The 16,591-nt window shown below is 49.4% G+C and overlaps 1 protein-coding gene and 1 pseudogene across 1 annotated transcript; both read left to right on the forward strand.

Moving 5' to 3' along the window:
• Window positions 1–4,204: 4,204 nt before the first annotated feature.
• On the forward strand, window positions 4,205–9,012 carry LOC125508951 (uncharacterized). The gene is made up of 6 exons (XM_048673770.2): window positions 4,205–4,624; window positions 5,514–5,656; window positions 5,903–6,046; window positions 6,541–6,726; window positions 6,978–7,102; window positions 8,534–9,012. Exons 1-6 carry the CDS (start codon window positions 4,375–4,377, stop codon window positions 8,760–8,762), a joined length of 1,077 nt encoding a protein of 358 aa, XP_048529727.1. The 5' UTR covers window positions 4,205–4,374; the 3' UTR covers window positions 8,763–9,012.
• Window positions 9,013–14,772: 5,760 nt separating this feature from the next.
• Window positions 14,773–15,291, forward strand: LOC147971357 (B3 domain-containing protein REM20-like; annotated as a pseudogene).
• Window positions 15,292–16,591: the final 1,300 nt, after the last annotated feature.

Here is a 16,591-nt window from a genome sequence, read left to right on the forward strand (position 1 = left end):
GTTTGGCACACCCAAGGTACTCCTACGGTATCCGGAAGTTGCACAATCTCATGGTGTAAGGAAATGATACTTGACATTCAGAAAAGCTACAGCAAACGAACTACACGATCTTTGAGCTAAGCTTAGGATTGGGTCTTGTCCATCACATCATTCTCCTAATGATGTGATCCCGTTATCAATGACATCTAATGTCCATAGTCAGGAAACCATGACTATCCTTTGATCAACGAGCTAGTCAACTAGAGGCTCACTAGGGACGTGTTGTGGTCTATGTATTCACACATGTATTACGATTTCCGGATAATACAATTATAGCATGAATAATAGACAATTATCATGAACAAGGAAATATAATAATCATTTTATTATTGCCTCTAGGGCATATTTCCAACATGGCGAGCCATTCATCTCGGACGCTGTGTTTGAAAGCTGCTAAGGCTTCGGCGTCCGGACAGTCAACGATTTTGTTCTTCTTGGTGAGAAACTTGTTCCAAAGCTTTCGGGCGGACTCTCCGGACTGTTGAATTATATGACTTAAATCGTCTGCATCCGGAGGTCGGACGTTGGTCCCTTGAAAATTAGCCCGAAAAGCATCCTCGACCTCCTCCCAACTTCCAATTGAGTTTTCAGGGAGGCTTTTCAGCCAATGCCGAGCTGGTCCTTTAAGCTTGAGGGGCAAGTATTTAACGGCATGGAGATCGTCTCCGCAAGCCATATGGATATGGAGGATAAAGTCCTCAATCCAGACGCCAGGGTCTGTGGTCCCGTCGTACGCCTCTATGTTCACTAGTTTGAATCCTTCTGGGAATTCGTGGTCCATCACCTCATCGATGAAACATAGGGGGTGTGCGGCACCCCTGTACTTGGATGTACCATGGCGTTCGGACGGTTGTAGTATTCGGTTTTGATTTTGTGCCAGAGCGCGCTTTCGAGATCCATAAATGGATCTGGTCGTACCAGATTTTTGGCGCAAGTCCTCACGTAGATCGTGTGTTGACTTATCTGTGACCTTGTTAGCCGCTATAACGCGGTCACAGGGTGGTTGATCTGACCGGTTGGCCGTTTCATTTTTTGGCTGTGTGGGCTCTAAGGCCTCGTCGTCGAATTCAGGTAATAGCTTGCGCTTTGGATAGCTCTTTGTGCGGTAACTTCCACCATACTTTGCTTCGTTGTCGAGCACTTTGTTCCACTTGTTGTTGAGTGTATTTTGTGCGGCCTTAAGCCTTTGCTTCTGCTTCTTCAAACTCCTCGCTGTGGCAATAAGCCTTCTGCGGAGGTTCTCTTGCTCCAAGTGCGTTTCCGGGATGATCTGTGCATCTTCGTCCGGACTGTTTTCCTCCCCGGAGGGGGTTTGATGAGGTTTATCCTTGGTGTCGCCGTGTTCGGACGTCGGATCCGTACTATGTTCACCGCTTGCAGCTTCATCGTGCTCTGTCGCCGGGGCAATGTGGTTGGCGTTTCCTCTGGAGTCGACTGGAGTGTTATTTTCTCTTGCGCAGTTATCGCTGTTTTTGCTATGGCGGGACTTAGTGCGGCGCCGCTGACGTCGGCGCTTGGGTTGCTTCTTGGAGGGGCCATCCTTCGCTGTCTCTTCGCCATTGCCTTCTTTGGGTGTATCCACCATGTATATGTCATGTGATGAAGTGGTTGTCCGGCGCCCTGTGGGCGCTGGTTCCTGTTCGCCTCCTGCATCTTCGTCCATGTCGTCGATGTCTTCGGAGTCGAAGTTGAGCGTATCGGTTAAGTCGTCGATAGTGGCTACTAAGTGGGTGGTGGGTGGGCAGCGAATTTCTTCATCGTCCGCATCCCATTCTAGCCGAACATAGTTCAGCTAAGGTTCTCCTGACAAGGAAAGAGACCTTAATGAATTTAGCACATCGCCGAAAGGCGAGTGCTGAAAGATATCCGCGAAGGTGAACTCCATGATCGGCGCCCAGTCAGATTCGATAGGCACGGATGCAGGCGGCTCGGAGTCTGTGGCCGGAGACGAATCCAGTGGTTCGGCGACACGGCTCTCGTAAGGGGTGAAGTCAGTATCCGGCTCCATCGCCACTGAGACTGCAGCCTCCATGGCGGGGTCTATCCCTCCGTCCTTGGATGGCGCAATTTGCTCCGGATTGAAGGCCGGAGTAGTTGCAGATGTGATCTCCCGAACACTGTCCGACGGCAGAGTTACGTCGTGCTCGTCGTGACTGTGCGGCGCACCTGACACGGGCTCGAATCCGTCGAAGATGAAGTCTCCGCGGATGTCGGCAGTGTAGTTTAAGTTTCCGAATCTGACCTGATGGCCAGGGGCGTAGCTCTCGATCTGCTCCAGATGGCCAAGCGAATTGGCCCGCGGTGCGAAGCCGCCGAATACAAAGATCTGTCCGGGGAGGAAAACCTCACCCTGGACCGCATCATTACCGATGATCGAAGGAGCCATCGAGCCTTACGGTGATGGCACAGTGGGCTTAATGAAAGCACCAATGCCGGTGTCAAAACTGGCGGATCTCGGGTAGGGGGTCCCGAACTGTGCGTTTAAGGCGGATGGTAACAGTAGGCAAGGGACACGATGTTTACCCATGTTCGGGCCCTCTTGAAGGAGGTAATACCCTACGTCCTGCTTGATTGTTCTTGAAGATATGAGTATTATAAGAGTTGATCTACCACGAGATCGTAGAGGCTAAACCCTAGAAGCTAGCCTATGGTATGATTTTATGTTGTCCTACGGACTAAACCCTCCGGTTTATATAGATACCGGAGGGGGCTAGGGTTACACAGAGTCGGTTACTAGGGAGGAGATCTTCATATTCGTATTGTCTAGCTTGCCTTCCACGCCAAGGAGAGTCCTATCCGGACACGGGACGAAGTCTTCAATCTTGTATCTTCATAGTCTAACAGTCCGGCCAAAGGATATAGTCCGGCTGTCCGAAGACCTCCTAATCCAGGACTCCCTCACTCACCGACACAAAAATGGCAAACATCAAAGCAATCAGAGTAACAAGTTGGATGAACTTGAATGAAATCATGCATTCAACATGAATCTAAACCCAACATAGATACGATATGCACTATAACTACTAGGAGCCATAAGGGAAAAGAACCAACAACAATCATGTGGTGATCTTGTCATCATATACGAGCTATTTGACCTAGGATTGTGTGACAAAGAGTGATGTTGGACCCTACAAGTCAATCTCATCGTTTAAGCTCATAGTTCTCACTTGAGTGAAAACGCACTAAAGCATTAACGTGAGCACTCTTGGATTGCATTTGTTCATCAATTGACCCCCACCCCCTAACTGTGATATTTTCAAGACAAACCCCTAGATTGATTCAAGAGATTCGTCATGAGGGTGCAAATGAATTCAAGTCAGGAATTGATAAATAAGGAGTGAAAATGGCAGTTCAAGAAACTCAAATTTGATGAATACCTTGACGAGGAAGACAACACACCTTATTTCAACACCGCCTACATGCTTAACACAAAGCGTCGGTGTTGAAAGGAATAATATGATCATGATTGGGATGACATGTATAGTAGTTGATGAATGCAAAGCCACTAAATCGATATGGCCGAATAGATGCTTCATTCTTGGCACATTCAAATTTGCACCTAAATCACACACATTTCTTTCTCAATTACCGCTCGAGCATAAATAATGGTCTTGCCCAGGTATTCTTTTTTCTTCCGCTTCTTTACTTGTGAAACTTCAATGAAAGAGTGGTCATTGCACTTGGATACTCTAGTCATTAATCTGGTTGTATCATCAACCCCTTACCCTAATTTCTACACTGAAACCATATAGCCTCCGCGGAAGAGACGTTGTAACCTCTAATCAAGAACATTATTTTTTTGCCTCCTTTTTGTTGTCATCGGCTCCTCTCCGCGTATTTGGCATCGCTGGATCTGCCCAAACCCGACATTTATTATTTCCTCGACTCGGCGAGCACGAATCATGAGTAAATTCGACGATTAAACAATCAACCGCAATCTATGAAATTTTCAGCGACATGAAACTTCAGCAAATCTGAAATGATAATCTGTTGGATCTTCGGTGTTGTTTGTCTCTTGGCTCTTCTTCTACGTTCGGAACCTTCCAATTTTACAGCTCTGCATCCGGGATCTGCCGCAGGGTGGCGCGACCCGCTGACCTCAACGGGTTAAAATAGTGGCAGCGGCCTACTTTTTAGGCGAGATCTGCTTGCGAAAGCGCCAACACCACCAGCCCAGCCCAGATCTACGACGTGCCACCGCCCCGGACGAGACATTTCCCCGTCACTCAAAACACGCGCGGGCGCCGCGTGTGCGACCGTAATAAGCCGGTCCTCCTCCTGCCCCGGACCGGAAGCGCTCGCTCGCTCGCTCGAGGGGGAGACGTCGCGTCCGCCATGGGGTGCTCCTTCTCCGGGCTCAACGCGCTGTACGACACCGTCGGCGGCGGCGGCGGCGACATCTGGGTCAACGACTACCGCTTCCGCGTCCTCCGCAGGCTCGGCGACGCCGGCCCCGCAGGCTCCTCCGTCTTCCTCGTCAAGGAGGTCGTCGCCGCCGCCGCGGTCTCCGACGGCACCGCCGGAGCGGGACCCGGCGCCGCAGGGCTCGCCAAGAAGAAGGGCGTCGACCCGTCACACATCTCAGGTCCGCACCTTGTCTAGCTCTCCTCACCCCCTGACTCAGATCTGAGGGTGTTGTCGGTTAGATCACGCATGCACTGGTTTGAATCCGGCGTGCGTGCGGCGAAATGCCTCTCTTTCTTCATTGACTGGGTCAATCCAGATGTGCCCTCCTCACCAACGGAGATCGGCACGGCAACTTTCTCATTTCTTTAAAATCCTGCTTCAGGTTATGGGTGTCTCCTCAATTATGTCAGCACTTGCGTAGTTTTTCGCTCCTACTTTACTGGATTGCTTCCCACATTGTGAGCTCGTCTATACACATTTTGTCCTCATCCAAAATTCCAAATCGACCAAACTATGCGGTGACAGATCTACCAAATGATCTTGATTCGGAGAGACAGTCATATCCGTGTCCTAGCTTAAGTTTCTGTGGTTACAATCATTTTCAATTGTTGATCCGTGTCTATTCTATTGGCATAATTTATGCCTTGTCGAATTTTGGAGAACCATATTGGAAAGTGCATTTTAAGACTAATTGCTGCAGCATGCTAAACTAACCACTCCATTAAATTTGGCTTAGGTCCAATATTGTCAACCTCTTGAGCATCCTGTGAGTTGCATATGGTCAACCAAATATCGCCCTTCAAAGCGAATCTATCAAACTGCTTTCTAAGATTTACGATATCCGTAGAAAACAGACTTAGTATATATTCTACTAAAGGGCCTAAGACGAATATCACGGCATTTCAGTGACATGATTACTTGATGAGTACTAATCTATTGATAACTTTTGACTCTTCATCTTTTAAGGATCATCATGCTCTGGCTGTTGTATTGTGTTTGGCTTTCCAGTTATTGTTTGTTGCACTTGTTTCTTTTTATCATCTCATTTTCCTCGATTTTCTTTTCAGCTGATGGGACATATGCTTTGAAGAAAGTTCTTATTCAGAGCGACCAACACTTGGAGCTAGTTCGGCAGGAGATCCGAGTGTCCTCTCAATTCAGCCATCCAAATTTACTTCCACTTCTTGAAAATGCCATTATTGCAGTCAAGGTAAGTTGGATACAAATAGATATCATGCCCGCATCCAAATCATGATAGTAGTATTATATCTTTCATCTTCCAGCTCAGTGATATTTACTTTAAAAAAATATTTGGTAGCTTATGTTGGGTAACAAAAAAAAACCAGATATGGTTGACTATCTGCTGATGGAGATTTAGCAGCTTTAATTGGTATCACAATACAATAATTTAACTATCTGTGCTGGTACCAATAGATCTGCACTTATATGTATGTAGGGTGTGCAAGATGGGTCGCAGAACCATGAGGCTTACTTGTTGTTCCCAGTTCACTTAGATGGAACCTTGCAGGATGTAACTAAATCCATGCAAGAAAAGAAGGAGTACCTTTCAACAATCACCATTCTCCAGATATTTCGCCAGGTAAATACTTATACTTACTGCTGTCTTGTGTACAATACGATATTGTATCCTTATTGGACAACTACAGTAGGGGTGCAATGGTAGTTCGACATACCATGTTGGAACAATTAGGCATGACCGTAATGACTCATAATCTTCTACTCTTATTTCCCTTTTTTTTCTGTCACTTTAGAGTTTAGACCAAATGTTTTTATTTATATCAAAATTGAGACCCAATTTTTTTATCTTGTTCTTGATCATGAATTGTATTTGTTTGATCTTCCTTATAATTTTTTATGTTCTCCATTAATTCAATATTCCTTTGTGATATTACTAAATTTAGTATATAGCGAAAGTGGACTGTACCATCACTAAGGTTGGTCTGTGATGTTAGCAAAATCGATTTACTTATGCTTGTAACAACTGTAAGTTATACTCTTTTACCCCCTTCTGCTGCTGGTAGCAACTTTCTGTGAGGATTAGCCTGTTAGTTATGTGATTTGTGTTGCCTACAGCTATGTGCAGGACTGAAGCATATGCACAGTTTTGAGCCACCATATGCTCACAATGGAGTTAAACCAGACAATGTCCTCATAACTCAGAGGAAGGAACAGCCTCATCTTGCTATCTTGATGGACTTTGAAAGTGCTCGCCCAGCAAGAAGAGCTATTAGATCACAAGCAGAAGCTTTGCAGCTGCAGGTACCTTTACACTTATAGATGGTAACTGAAATGGATAATATAGTTTATATTAACAGTTTGTTCAGCCAGTGCTGATTGTAAGGCAATCTAGTGTAATTGATAGAATGGTTGAACTTTTGTTCACATTTCTGTAGTTTGGCAACAAGTATGAGAAATCATTTGGGAGCTAATATGGATTATTTTATGATTTCTTTCTGTAAATATGATGAGTGCTGGACTTCTTACTTTCACTGGCAATTGATTTAATGTAGGAATGGGCTTCAGAGCACTGCTCTGCACATTTCCGGGCACCTGAATTATGGGAGTGCCCGCCCCATGCCGATATTGATGAGAGGACAGATGTATGGTCTTTGGGATGCACCCTTTATGCTATGATGTAAGTTCTCTCATGCAGAAACTTTATGAACTGACATATGGCCTCACCGTTTGATGTTAATTGTTTTGGGATTGATAGTTAGTACCCGTGCCTAAAACTACTCGCATCAAATTAAGGTTTACTTCATTTATGTTGTTTCCAATAGTTTTTAAGGGGTACTCCCTCCGTTCCAAAATAATTGAAGTTCTAGGTTTGTCCTAAGTCAAACTTGTTTAAGTCTAACATGACCAACTCTATAGAAAGATGCACTAAGATCTACAACACCAAAATACCAAATACACATAATATGAAAGCATATTTCATGAAGAATCTCATGAGACTAATTTGGTGTTCTACTAATCTATTTTTCTATAGAATTGGTCAAACTTACTAAACAAATTTGACTTAGAAATCCGGAACTTCAATTATTTTGGAACGGAGGTAGTAATTAAACAGCATCTTTGTTAAATACTGCTGTAGTTACGTAGAAATCCTGCCATGTGTTTGAAACCCTTTTTATATTGTATTTTGTCAAAATTTCCACAACCCGAAGTAGCCTATTTGACACAATTCTTCAAAAAATGGTAGCAACAGCGTAGACCTGTTCTATGCTAGTGAAAAGGCTTGTAGTTATAAATCTGACCTCTGTTTTCGAGTCGCTCGACTAGTCGCGACTAGTCGATGAGTCACACTGGCAGGGTCGACTCAGCCTAGCGACTCGACTCATGGTATGAGTCGAGCGACTCGAGCGACTAGTCACGACTAGTCACGACTCGTCGTGTTTTCTGGGTCGAACGACTCAATTTTTTTTCTCTAATCTTGCTTGCTGGAAACCTAGATCGAAGCAGTTCCCCCTCCCCCCTGACCCAACCCTTTCCTTGGCAACCGCCGCCGCCCATGGTTGCTGGCTTGCTGCTCCTCCCCTCCTCCCCTGGTTGCTGCTGCATATCTGCTCCGTCCCTCCTCTGGTTGCTGCTGCTGGTGGTCTGCTCCTCCCCTCCTTCCATGGTTGCTGCTGCTGCTGGTCTGCTCCTCCCCTGAGCTACCAAGCAGAAGCACTAGAGGTCTAGAGCAGATCAGAGCAAAAGGAAAAGAGATGATACAGGATAGTGCTTCTGTATGGTAATTTTATTGTACCTACTGCCTACTGCATAACTCACGTCGACTCGTCGCATGTCGACTCGTCGACCATGAGTCTAGACTAGTCACGACTAGTCTAGAGTCGCCGCCCCTGAGCGACTCGTCGACTCATCGACTCAAAAACCTTGAATCTGACCATCCCTGCAGAATCCATTATTTAGGGCTTTTTTTTTGTCTGGAACTGGATCAAGACAAATAGCTCATCATGGCGTACTGCCGTACTGCCATGGCATGTCATTGTATCTAGTACTTAGTTTATAGATTCTGTAGTGCAAGCTGCTGATCATCTGATCATGTTCTTATTTATTATAGGTATGGAAAGTCACCATTTGATTATGAGCTCGATGAATCTGCTGGCGAAAGCTTAGTAACAGTCATTAAAAGTGCACAGGTGAAGTGGCCTACTGAGACGGGTTCGTCCTATCCTGACACTCTCCGCCAGTTTGTAACCTGGATGCTGCAGCCACATCCTGCAGTTCGTCCCAATATTGACGATATTATCATCCACGTTGATAAACTCATTGCGAAGCACTCAACTTGATGAGTAAATGGAACTGCTTCAACAGAAAGAAGAAAAGGAATTCATATGTAAGTTTATAGAACATCTGCTTGATTCATTAAAAGTGACATGTTCCTTAATAGTCATTGTATGGAAGGAAAAAAGAGGATGTTTTCTGTAGCAGGCTTCACCGATTTAAGAACTGGCTGTTCCTGATGTCTGTAGATGTATGTATTTTTTGTGCCAAAGTGAGATTCAGGGGTCAATAAATGATATCATCATTCTCGTGGTTTCTCCTGATTCCGTAAATCTTGTTTGAGCTATAGACTTGTGCATGTTCTGTTGAGCAACCTACATATACTATTAAACAACTTTTTTTAAAAGGAGGCCATCGCCCGGATTTAAATTAATGAAGCCCTTACAATGACCGATACGAACACCACAACACACAACAACAACAGAAAACAAAGACGGCAAGATACATAGGTGTTGAGGACGAACAACAAAACCCACAAGAGTGCAAGCAAGCATAAGGTGGGATAATGAAGCACCGCTTTAAGTCAACGAGGCCCTCAACCGCACTCAAGCCAACCGAAGTACCACAACGAGGCCCTCAACCGCACTCAAGCCAACCGAAGCAAGGTACTGGTTGACATGAAGCAATGCCACTACCATCTCCTGGGCAACCGGCGATAGTGTCATCCAGCTGCATCGTCGAAAGGAGCCCACCTGCCTCTCGCCCTGGCTCGAAGGGCGCCGTACCGTCGAACAATGAGGACGCTCACCCTAGCTTCTGGATGGACACAAACGCCGAGACCACATGGGAGGAATTTGGGCACAACGGCAATGCAAACTAACACCCCTTGAGGTCACTATCGTCGAGGCTACAGAACCGTCGAAGTGCAGAAGAAACTGCCGTCCATTACCACACCCTCGGCCATCAGCAATCAGATCTTTGCTCATGAGACAGAGCCTCCAAGAAAGGAACGGCATGACAGTGTCACCACCGCCTAGTCCGACAAGCCGGAACAAGGGTTTTCACCCAGAGCACAAGGAGGAGGACAACCCACAGTGACTCCTCCAAGGAGGGGAAGCGGCGCTCGAGAGTGTCGTCGCCACTGGCAATGACACTGTCGTGCAGAGTTTTCACCCGGGATAATCGCCAGCAACCACCTAAAGTCCTACATCCATCACCTTCCCGGCAGCCAAGGCTCGTCGGAGAGGCGAGGTAGCCATAGGGTGACGAGAGCGACACACAGATCTGCCTGAGCCACACCCAACACACATAGAGCCGCCCAAGCGAGCCGCCGTGTCGCCCACACGACCATGGTCACACACCAGCACCGCACAACAACACTCGCCGCAAGGATGCCACCACGCCAAACGTTCGGAGCCGCCACTCCGGGAACCACAAAACCAACCCCACCCGCCTCTCTGGGGGAGATGGGCCACACACACGGAGCCGGCCTACCCAGCTGCCGTGCAAGTGCTGCTCCGGCACAAACCGCCGCTACAAGTCCATCTGCAGCCGGTACCAAATCGACGGCGGCGAGGGACTGCCTAGCAGCGCTGCCCAGAATTGGAAGCCACAAGGGCAACCAACGAAGAAAGGGCCTTGCTTGATGGAGACACAATTACGCCGAGCCAGGGCAGGAAGGGGACCCCATCCTCGACCCGCAGTCAACAGTAGCCAAACGGTGACTGCGGCCGTGCCAAACCGCACCCCTGCAGGATGGCACCCCCGATTTAGATCCCTCCGCCGGTGAGGGAAAAGTACCATCCATCGGAGGCCATGGGCTGACGCGACGCAGGTTCGCCGAGGACGCCGATCCGGAGTAGGAAATGCCGCCGGAGATGGGGGTCGGAGCCCATGGGAGGGAGCAGGTAGAGAAGGAGGCGGCGCGCGCGTGCACGGGGGGGGGGGGGTGCGGGGGGAGCACGAGATGGACCAGATCCGCCCAACCGCCACCATCATGGGGCCCAGCCCGGCTTCGCCGGTTGTCCCTTCAGCGGCGGTGACGCGGGAGAGGACGGCGAAGGGGACTACTTGGCGGCGGCTAGGGTTCCCCTGTGTCGCTAGAGGAGGGCGACGCGCGGAGGGGCATTAAACAACCATTTCAAAATACTCATATGATAATGCAAGAATTTTAAACACAATGACATCTTAGTATGAAATTTAACTATGTTTGAAATTAAGAATTTCACATATATTTTGTAGCAGCATATTTTTTTGAGAGGAAGATACTATTTGATTTGGATTTGCTAAACTTGTGTGGGCAGCGTCCAAATGGAAAATGCGTGGTTGTTAAGGGCATCTCCAGCCGTTGGCCCCTCAGGAGGGGCAAAAAATCGCCCCCTGGGGGCGCACCGGCGCTAAACCGCGCACTGGGGGCGTGATGCCCCCCAGTCGCGGCCCCCCACGGGTTTTTAAAATGTTCAAATTCGGCGCAAACACAACGCAAACATGTTCGAGTTCGTTCAAATTTAAACATATTTTACAAAAAAGGAAAAACTACCGCGGGCTACCCCCGCCGTCTCCCTCGCCGCCCGCCTCGCCGCCCGACCACGCGGTTCTACATGCCGAGGAGGCTGTAGAACCGCGTGTAGTCACCGTCGTCGTCGTCGTCGTCCCCGCTGACGCCTCCGCCGTCCCTGCTGCATCCCTCCGCCGGTTGGCGCGGCGGGTTGGACGGTCCGGGGGCGTCGTCGTCGTCGTCGTCGCTCTCGAGGACCACGACGCCGTGCTCGTCCTCGCGCCCATGCTTGTGGGCGGCGATCTCCTCCAGGGCCTGGCGCTGCTGGACCATCTCGTCGCGGAGGTAGTCGTCCCGCGCCCATCGCAGGGCGTCCTCGTCGGAGAAGCCACGCCGGGCTATCTCCTCGTACTCCGCGGGGAGGCCGGGCTCCGGCTTGGGCTCGACGAGGACGAAGCGACCGGTGGGGGAGGCGTTGTCGCCGATGCGGACGCCGGAGCTGCGGGTGCACGCGCTGACAGGCGTGCCCTGGGGCTCCGGCTTGACGGGGCGGAGGTGGAGGCAGGGGGAGCCACCGGACGAGGAGGAGGACCCCCCGGTCTCCATGCGCCTCGGGGTCCAGGAGCTTCCCCGACGGCGTGAGAAGGACGGGGGAGCGGGGTACTCGAGGCGCGGCGTGTTGCCGCCCTCGATGTACTCAAGGACGGCCTCCAACGTGCGCCCGGGCACGCCCCACCACCGACGCCGGCCGGCGGTGTTGAGCCTCCCGGAGGGCACGACGCCGTTGGTGGCCTCGAGCTGCTCGGCGTGACGGCGGCGGAAATAAGGCTCCCAGAGCGGGCTGTCGGGAACGTACCGTGGCCCCTCCCTCGCCACACGCGGCAGGGACGAGCGGATGCGTGCGATCTCCGCACGCCGCGCCGCGCCGGTGGGTACCGGGGGCACCGGCACGCCGCCGGTGCTGATCCTCCACGCCCCGGGCACCCGCATGTCCGGCGGGACCGGGTACTTGGCCTCGAAAAGGAGGCGAGCCTCGTCCTCGTGAAGATGGCGGCGGCCGAAGCCGTTCGTCGCCGCGCCGTCGCCTGGGAAGCGCTCGGCCATGGGTGTGATGAACTGGAGACGGCGAGAGAGAGGAGAGGGAGGAACAACGACGGCGAGAGAGTGCGAGTCGCCGAGTGCGTTGGGGCGCGTCTTATATAGGCCGAGGCGCCGCCCGTGCGCGAGCCGCCGTGTGTACGCGTGGCGGGCGAGGGAGGGCGAGGGACGCGCGTCATCCGGTCTTCACTGCGCCGCCCGTGAGGCATCAATGGCGCAAGCTGACCGGCGCGGCAGCGCGACAGTTTTGGCATTGATTCGTCGCGGGAAACAAGGCGATGAGGACGACGAAGGGGCGAGAAGAGAGCCGTGTCCCTGACACGGCGGGCCCGCGGCTATTTCGCACCAAAACAGTTTGCCCCGGCGCTCCCGGGCGCCCCCCAACGCGCCGGGTTCGGCCTGGGTCCGCCGGCGCTGTTTTTGGCCCAGGTCGGCGAAAATCGGCCTCCTGGAACATGATTAGGCCGATTTTTCGGTGCCGGTGCAAAAAAACGCTTAGGGAGGCCTTCCTGTGGACGCGGCTGAAGATGCCCTAAGGGCACCACTAGCTATAGTGGTAGAGAACGTCGAAAAATGCAAATAGAGGACGGGCTCCATGGGCCCCGCACTCAAATACTGATTTTATACATTGATTTTTTAAAGTAGCGTACACACATGTATACTACATACGTGTGAATTTTTATAACAATATATTTTCATATGTGGCTTACAAAGATAAGATAAATACATACATGAAAATGGGCCGGATTATTTTTGTTGGGACAGGATTTTGCTTCATTTGTGTAGCTTACAAATCATAATATTTTTTTAACAAAATTTTACAGACCTAAAGTGAACATGTATAAGTCTTCACATAATTGTTTTTGAGTGTTTTTGAAACATGGCAATTTCTTTTCTGAGTTTTCCGAAACTAAGGTGTCTCCTAAAACTTCGCACTTATACACATGAAATAATTATTGTAGCAAGCAACGGGCGCATGAATAGAATTAAATTCAAAAGCAGAGGAAGACATACAAGTACAACTGATGAAATTGCCATAAAATCGGCCAAGCTCTCCTTTTCTCTCTATGGAATATGTAACATCACCTACACGCACTTAGGGCGTGTATGGTAGCCTGCATAGAGGCCAACCGGACCTACCCGGAAAAAAATAGGCTATTTGGTTCCCGTGCGTTCAATATTGGTTCTATATCACACGAAACTTAAAGCAGCTCCTAGCCAAGCGCGTTAGGAACGTCCAAGTCGGCAGTTTTTTCAGAGCCAGGCCCGCGCGATGCACATGGGCGGCGGCGGCTGGACGCGAGGAGCCACACTTGAGAAGTCGTGTTGCTTCTTGAAGCACCGGCAATAATTATCCTTATCTTCCCTCGCCACTCTCTCTTCCCTCCCTCCACTTTCCCACTCTCACCGACGACGACGACGTCCAGCGAATCGGAGAACAACAAGGTGAACACCGGCCTCCATCATTGGCATCTGCAACATCAGCTGCAACACTTCGGCAATGGAGGTAAGCACTATTTTGACCTCCTCACTTACTATTTCACATTCGACTCGCATTTAGATTCAATCCCGTTCTAGGGGAATGGGGAATGGGGAATCGGAGAAATAGCTATAGAACTGATCATAACATAATCACGAGTTCCTAGTAGCATTGGACTTTAGGGTTCCAATCTGACTGAGTACAAGTGGAATGGGGATTGGGGGTTAATCTTACACAATAGTTTCTAATCTTAGCCCCAATGACCGTGGAGGCAGTTGGAGCGGCGGGTGCCCTTGGCCTTGTTCTTGTCCTCCAATTGGACTACCATCTCGTCATCCTCATTGGAGTCCAGATCGATTGGCCAAGTATGGTGGCCTAGCTCCGGCACCTTGACAACCAACTCCACCGCTTCTTCTTTCTCCTCCGGCTCCAAATCGATGACCTCATGCACCACCAAAGTCATATTCTAGTACGCTCTAACACGCTGGTCATGAGGATCCCTGTACTCTCTATACTTACCCCACCTTGCCCTCCATCCAGTGTCGTCGGGGTCGGCCTTTGATTCATGGCCCAACGAAGGATGTCGGCTGATATAACGCCCTTCACTAGGTCAGGAATCAGCGTCTTCAACTCCTCCGCCATGGCTTTCTTCACCACAGTGTCTGCCTCCTTGTGCATGTCTTTGATGCTACTAAAGTTCGAGCACACTTCCATGGTGTTCTCGAACTTGGTGCGGTCAGCGAGTGAGCACCCGAGGAAGAAATCCCTCCATCCAATGCCCCAAGGGAAGGGGTTGGGGTTGAAGTTGGAGTTGGAGTTCATGTCGATGGATAGGAGGAAGAGTGAGAGACAAAGAGGGTTAAATGAGTGCGGTGGTGGGTAAGTAGTGACCGTCAGGCTGGGTAAATATAGGGTCTTTCGATGATAGGTTTTAATGCCGATCAATCTTCGAACTTTGTGTTGTTCATAACACCATGAACTTTGTGTTGTTCATAACGCCATGAAGTTTGTGCTCTTCATAACGCAGATCGAGATGAAGACGAGGGAAAAGGAAGTGGTTCCGCCCTTGGAGATTATGCCAACCAGGCCTAAGGAGGTGTCGCCCATAGATGACGAGTGGTGCTGGAGGAGCCCCCGAGCGGCAAGGCCGGAACTACGTGCACTACCATGAGGAGGGTGGACCAACTCACTTCCGGAAGGTGATCCTTGCCCCGAAGCTCGAGTGCATACCAATGCCCCTAGACTTCACCAAGCACTTCCCGGACATGCCGGCGAAGTTCAAGCTGAAAACGAACACCAGCTGCTTATGGAGGGTCACCGTGAGGCTATGAATGGCAGGGTCACCCTTGATCAGGGTTGGACCACCTTCGCCGCCGACCATCAGATTAAGATTGGGTACATAGTGACCTTCAAGTTGCTGACTCCCAACACGCTCAAGGTCATCGTCTTCAACGATGACGACATTGAAGTGGTGACCAAGTGCGGGCGGCACGACGACGCCTTTGCCGCGAACGTCTAGGATAACTCTCAGTTGCTCCAGCTGGTGTAGTGTCGACTATGGTGTACTGCTTTGCTTAAGAGCTGTTGTGTTTATGTGTGGTGCTATGTTTAAAACTGCTTCCTATGGTTCAGAACTTTGTTATTATGCTATCTTTTGTGTGTCTTTGGGTTCTTCTACATGCCCCAGTGTGCTCGTAACCTCACCACTTCACCAAAGAGGTTACTAGATAGCAAGCGTTGCATGAAACCAAACACCATGTCTTGTGTTTTCGTGCAAGCAAGTGGGTAACCAAATAGATCACCTTTTGTTAAGCCCCTCGCGGACTAGAGGGTATGCAAACAAATAAACAACACACAACTGTTGGTTTTTTGCCTGAGTTTTTCTCAGTCAGGACCAACTAGGCCAAGCATGCAATGCAGACAAAATTTGCTAAGAGAACCAATCACGCCCTTAAGAATCAAGATTGAGGAATTATTTTTTTAGGGAAGAACATCATGGCTAGCTATATTGATTTAACAAAGATATTACATCATCCACATGTGCCGAGATCAGGCAGCCCGTAGGCTCCTCAGTCCAACTAAGAGAGATCTTATTACAATAAGAATAGTTAGCTAGCACATGCGCTGCTTTATTAAGAGAATGAGAACAATGTTTAAAGATGACCTTCCTGATCGAAGTGGACACATCCAAACACTCCGCAAAAATTGACGTTGTTGCATCTCACCATCTAGATTGACCGTTGTAGAAATTTATAACAATTAAGGAGTCTGATTCTGCTTCCACACGAGGGAACCCTGATACGTCCATTTTGCATCATGTTTTCCTACTGTTATTTAGAATGTTTTTGATCAATACTTTATGGAGAAATTCTAATGCCCTTTCTCTCTTAATTTGCAAGATTTACATGAAGAGGGAGATTGTCGAGAGCTGGAATTCTGAAGCTGAAAAAGCTATGTCAGAGATGATGGGTAACGTTGCATGGAAAACAATTTTTTCTACGCACATGCAAGATCTATCGATGGAGATGCATAGCTATGAGGGGGGGGGGCATCTACATACCCTTGCAGATCGCTAAGAGGAAGCGTTTATCAACGCGAGTGATGTAGTCGTACACCTTCACGACCCGTTCCGATCAAGCACCGAACGTACGACACCTCCGTGTTCAGCACACGTTCAGCTCGATGACGTCCTCGCCTTCTTGATCCAGCAAGAGAGACGAAGTAGTAGATGAGTTCCGACAGCATGATGGCGTGGTGATGGTGGTGGTGAATCTATTTCTGCGGGGCTTTACCAAGCATAATGGTTTTAGAGCGGAGGA

Source organism: Triticum urartu, chromosome 5A (assembly GCF_056163025.1).
Source record: "Triticum urartu cultivar PI428250 chromosome 5A, HENAU_Tu73, whole genome shotgun sequence".
NCBI lineage: Eukaryota > Viridiplantae > Streptophyta > Magnoliopsida > Poales > Poaceae > Triticum > Triticum urartu.